The 6,125-nt window shown below is 46.0% G+C and overlaps 1 protein-coding gene across 1 annotated transcript; it reads left to right on the forward strand.

Annotated features, from left to right (window-relative positions):
- The first annotated feature begins 1,010 nt into the window (after positions 1-1,010).
- On the forward strand, positions 1,011-3,619 carry LOC125536641. Its single transcript, XM_048699894.1, has 4 exons — positions 1,011-1,363; positions 2,742-2,835; positions 2,976-3,001; positions 3,144-3,619. The coding sequence occupies exons 1-4, from the start codon at positions 1,039-1,041 to the stop codon at positions 3,284-3,286; spliced, it is 588 nt and encodes a 195-aa protein (XP_048555851.1). The 5' UTR covers positions 1,011-1,038; the 3' UTR covers positions 3,287-3,619.
- The last annotated feature ends 2,506 nt before the right edge of the window (positions 3,620-6,125 follow it).

Here is a 6,125-nt window from a genome sequence, read left to right on the forward strand (position 1 = left end):
TAACGATGCTCATAGCATAGCCAAGTTTGCTCGTTCTTTATGTCAGGGGCGGCACGTGTGGCTTGGCCAACCCCATGATCCGAGATGTATTCCACATTCTGTGGCTTATGAATGAATAAACTTGGTTTCCTAAAAAAAAAATCCAACTCCCATCGACCACATCCCCGCGCACATCTCAGGGAACCCTAATCGATCCAATTCCTCCCATCCCATCCAATTCCTCCCATCCCACATCTCAGGGAACCCTAATCATCCAATTCCTCCCATCCCCATCCCCACCCTCCACCACACACACACCCAGCAATGGCCCCGGCGGCGCAGGAGCAGTGGTACATCATGTACGCTGTTCCGGATGTGTCGGAAGATGTGATGAAGCCCCAGAAATTCCCCAACGCGACGTTCTCCTTCAACAAGGTTCCGCTACCTTCCCGCCTATTCGTCGAGAGTAGCGTCGCCAGCCCCGCCGGAAGCGTCGAGTACCCCTACATCGCGGCTGCCGACCGCAGCGGCCACCTTCTGCTATGCGGTTACACCTCGTTCGGGCTCACCTTCTACATCTGCGATCCGCTTTTCCGCATGACGATGGGCATCTTCCCCCACGACGGCGGCTTCAACTGCCACTACTGCGTTGGCCTCATCCGCAATCACAACCGCAGGCTTCTCATGGTGGCCGATCTCAACCCGTGCTTTTTCGAAGAAGATGTCTTCTTCACGCTCTTCTACACGGTCGACTTGTACTCGTGGGTCGAGAAGGAGCCCGACTGCTCGAAAATCTTGGATAAGCAACAGTGGCGCGGTGATGGCGTTCTCACTCATGAAGGTTTGCTCTGGTAGTTCGACTTCTCCTACTGTATACTTGCCTGCGACCCCTTCGACGATAAACCGGTGCTTCACCAAATCAAGTTCCCGCATGTACAACACGAGCTGCCCTTTGCACCGTCCACAATCAACGGTGACATACACCGCTGCTTAAAGGTGAGCGAAGGCAGCCTGCGGTACGTGCAGATCCATGGCCCCAGACACGAACCGGTGGTCAGCATGTGGACGCTGTCCTCCAACAATCCGTCAGAGGCGCAATGGAAGCCGACGCACGAAGTGAGGTTGGCTGAGATCTGGAACCATGAGACCTACAAAAGGACGCCGCTGCACGGGGATGTGATCCCCACCGTGGCGCTTGTCAACCCGATGAAGGCACACGAGGTCTACTTCTTCCTGGACAAGCACATCTTCTCTGTCAACCTGCAGAACAGTAGTGTGGTGCAGTATGAGAAGTTTGAAGATTCGGGGATGCCGGACCTCTCCTCCCGCCTGGTCCATGCTTGGCAGTTTCCACCGGAGCTCACCGAATATCATCACTTGCCTGGTACCCATCTTGTTCTCACTCTCTCTTAAGTGATTTGCAGATTTGCGTGTATATGACATTAGCATGATTAATTCTGTGCAAGTGTTAATAATTTTATTGAGCACATAGCGCATCGTCTCACACCCTTTAATTTAATGCAGGGTGATATAACTTTGTTTTTTTTATTTCAATATTTAAGGTTGCAGTTCATGTTTCCTTACTGTTATGGTGCTCTTTGTTTGTCCATAAGCCTGTGCTGACACGGATGGCCATTATTCTAGATAGATAGATACATAGATAGATGGTTCAGAGTAAGGTTCTTCTCCCAACACAGAATGCACCATACTTGGTGGTGGCCTGTCTTGTATATGTTGTTTTTAGGCTGTTCTGACACAGTATTTCTTGTTTACATCAGTCCATTATGCTTGAAATTCACTATATGATGCTGGTACAGCTTGGCTTGTGTAACAATCCAATTTACTTAATGAGACGTTTTAAAGTAACCGTCCACCACTTTTCTCGCACATCCCTCATCCACACGCCTCTGTTCTCTTACCCAAAGCAGTCATTGTTCTTCATGTAAGCTTGGACTGAAATTCTTGGTGGCCTGTCAGCTGTGGCGAGCTGCTGGAGTGAAAACTTTTTTTCCTCTGTTACCTCTATATTCCTGGCCTTCCGCTGCGACCCCTCATCTTTTTTGCCCCTCTGATCCCCTTCCCTTAATTCTCCAAACAGGGAGACTCAGACAACAAAACTTGGACTTATATAGTGCAATCCAAAGGCATAGCTTCATTCATCAGAGTTCCATGCAAACATGTGCAGCAAGCTTCTCGTGCCAGCATTTTGCAAGCGACAGTTTTTTAAGCCACACACACACTGTCCCAGATCCCACATGTATTTTCTTTACATTCAACCATCAAAATCTATTAATAAATCTTCTATATCCTGCTACCACAAAACTATTTTAATCCTTTACATTTATCCTCATTCATGAAACCGAAAGGAGTGTCTCGTTGTCTATTCAACTAATACATGCAGAGTGAATCAATAAAGACAGCACAATGTGGAAAAGTCAGTTCAATCTGGAACACAGTTTGGAACTTCATGTACAGACATCATCTTATTTCTAAGATTGTTGTCCAGCTTCATATGGCATCTTATTTATGAGATCGTTGTCCAGCTTGATTAGATCTTTGTCTTTTTATGTTGATATGTCTTGTAGATGATGTTATTATGCGGTCCTTTGAAAAAAAAACCTAGCACATATCAGGATTCTGTGATGCCCAACTTGCTTGCTGAAAATATGATACTTCAACTGCATTTCATTAGTTAATTTATCATTATGTTGCTGGGATTTTAAATTTCACCAACACTAATTATATCTTTGATTAATCTGAAGGAACCGATGTGTTGGGTGCCACGGGGGTTTATTTCCTGAATCAATATGACTCAGTGGAGGATTTCCATGAAGAAGTGATTGCTGCCACAGACAGGTGAATTTGTTCTTCACTCATGTGTATAGATTGTTGTTGCAGTATATGTTGCTTTACTCTAGAAACATCCGCTTGTTGCATTATAGAAGTCTTTTTTGTTTCAGAACCTAATGGATGCTATCTTGTTTCAATTTATTCAGGTGGTGTCCCGAATTGCATGAGATGGGTATGTAGGAGATCTACTAAACTGGTTTATTCCAATGCGTTCAGTTGGGAATGTTTTTTCATTTATTGGGTCTGCTGGCTAAAGGAATTTCATAACACAAATGTTTGCTATCCCAATCATGGATCATCGTTTCTTTGTGCAGGTCTGGAGGAACTTGAAGATGGAGATGATGATGCTTCTGAGATGAGTGTGGATCTTGAAGGGGATGGAGATGACTCTGAGACGAGTGGGGATGACTCCGAGATCAGTGAGGACGATGTCGAAGAGGACGGAGATGAAGACTGAGATGACGTAGACGATGGAGGTGATTTAGAAGTGTGCTAATCTGTTACACATGGCTGATTTGAGTCATCCGCATCCACCCCGCGTTTCTTCACTTAAAGAAATGCTTTTACTGTGTTGCTCCTTGTCTAGTCTAGTGGTTCGGCGTTCTGGTAGCACCATGGTATGTTTTGTGGTTGTAGTTTTCTGTACAATGCGACAGTACTATATCTGTTTCGGCGTCTCGGCTGGGTGGGGGTAGCTTCCGGTTGGCCGCCTCCCCAGCTCCCCAGCTCTTTCCGTTTACGGAAACCCCTTTGGTCAATGAAAAAACTGCTCTTATAAAAGACAGCAAAATCGCACTGTAGCATATTTCTGGAACCTCCCTATAAAATTTGTAATGGTCGTTTTAAAGCCTGCAGTTAGTTTTTAGAGGAAGGGATGCATATTTTCTGAAATAAGAAGTTTTGATCAGGTCCTTTCTGATTTCAAAGGTTAAAGAGATCAACAAAGCCTCCCGACAAGCTGGTGTTAAGAGCTTAAACCCATGTGATTCTGAAATCAACTCGTTGTCAAGAGCTTAAACCCATATGATCCTGGAATCAACTCGTCGTTTTTTGGTGATACTCTTATCCCTCCTTTATGGCCTCCTCTCATGTCAAGTTTGGTCTATATTAACCTTTTTTGAGGTTATCAATACGCTTTAGCCATTGATGTCGGATAGACTTCTCTTCAATTAGGGCTAGACCAACTCTATTACGTCTAACTCTACACATGTCGTCTTTTTGTCAACCAACTTTACTCATGTCGTCTTTTAGCTAACCAACACTCAATAATGAGGGTTGAATCTTCATCCTATAGAACACGACTTCTACCTTTTGCGGCACTATCTTGTTTGAGAAGCTTGGCATCACTTTGTCCATCCGGGTTTTGATTCGATGGCTCACATTTTCATCGATATCATCATCCTTCTGCAGTATTGACCTCAAATATTGAAAGGTGTCATTCTAAGGTATCACCTGCTCGTCAAGGCTAACCTCATCATCATGCCTAGATGTACTAAATTCACACCTCACGTATTCAATTTTAGTTCTACTAAGCTTAGAATAGTTTGATTTCAAAGTTTATCTCCATGGCTCTAACTTTTTATTAACCTTTCATCCGACAATCATCGACTAGCACCACATCATTCATAAAGAGCATTCACCAATGGATATCTCCTTTTACATCCTTTGTGACATAATTCCATCACCAAAGAAAAAAAGCTGAGGGCTCAAAGCTGACCCTTGACACAGTCCAATCGGGGGAAGTCGTCGGTGTCGTCATCACTTATTCAAACACTTGTCACAACATTATCGTACATGTCCTTATGAGGCTAATATACTTCCCGTTTCTCTAAGGCCCAACACATGACATACTGCGGTATCATATTGTAAGCCTTCTCCAAGTCAAAGAACATCATATGCAAGTTCTTTTGCTCCAAGTATCTCTTCTTAAGTTGTCGTACAAGAAAATGGCATCCATCACCAAAGAAAAAAAGCTGAGGGCTCAAAGCTGACCCTTGACACAGTCCAATCGGGGGAAGTCATCGGTGTCGTCATCACTTATTCAAACACTTGCCACAACATTATCGTACATGTCCTTATGAGGCTAATATACTTCCCATTTCTCTAAGGCCCAACACATGACATACTGCGGTATCATATCGTAAGCCTTCTCCAAGTCAAAGAACATCATATGCGGGTTCTTTTGCTCCATGTATCTCTTCGTAAGTTGTCGTACAAGAAAATGGCTTTCATGCTCGACCTGCGAGGCATGAAACTAGACTGTATTTTGGTCACACTTATCATTCTTCTTAAACGATGCTCACAGTGGAATACACAAGGGGTGGCTACTCCACGAGGAGCCTGGCAGTAGGCCTGCCACAGGGGCCTAGGAGGCCCATCAACGAGCTAGCAACAGGACGGAGCTCGGAGCATCAGATAGATATCTAGGGACCATCTTGGCCCCAAGTCAAGATGGCGGCAGCCAAGATTGGATCTACCTCCTATAGACCTTAGTCGTTGTCGTGCATATAAGGAGGGGGCTACGAGGCTCTCACTCCCACATACTTCTGTAGACCTTTACTCTTGGTAGCAACACTTATCCCCCATTGTAATCCCTCGCACGAGGTACACCCACCATGAATACAAACTCAAAGCAGGACGCAGGGTATTACTCCTCATCGGAGGCCTGAACCTGGTTAAATCACCACTTTGACCTCTAATCTGGAACTTCCCGGTCACGTTCACTACCCTATTGAGGGTATTGATTGTATTATGCACCGTTAATTGTGAGCTAGGCATGGGCCGCGTCGGCCAGAGACCTATCCCAGATCGAATCTCCTCTAGCTTCCGGCGGCCTCCCACCGGGAGAGAGCCTATCCTCCGGACCTTTCACCTTCACCGCGGACAGGCCGGGTTAACTTCAATCCACCGGCCTACCCTATCTGCATCGTCTTCTTTGGCGCACTGGCTTTCATCATCAATAACCATGGCGGCTTCCACGTGTGCGTCCAACCGCTTCGACAGATTGCATCGGTGGCCTCATCGAGCTTCGTGACAACTTCGCCGCCGCCCTTCGATCCAGGAAACGTCTTTGGGAAGCAGAACGTCAGAGCGACATACCAGCAGGCGATGCAAGCATGCTTGGACGACCAGATTGACGACAAGTCAAAGGCCTTGTCAGATTCATCAAGCTATACGTTGTCCTCACTGCCGACCACTGACTCGAAAGGCGGCGACACCGCACCAATAACCCCAGTGTTTGAGGCCAGGGCCTTGGCATCAGGGGCAAGGCCCTGCTTTGACCTCACGACGTCCCA

This window comes from Triticum urartu, chromosome 2, assembly GCF_003073215.2.
Source record: "Triticum urartu cultivar G1812 chromosome 2, Tu2.1, whole genome shotgun sequence".
NCBI classification, from domain to species: Eukaryota; Viridiplantae; Streptophyta; class Magnoliopsida; order Poales; family Poaceae; genus Triticum; species Triticum urartu.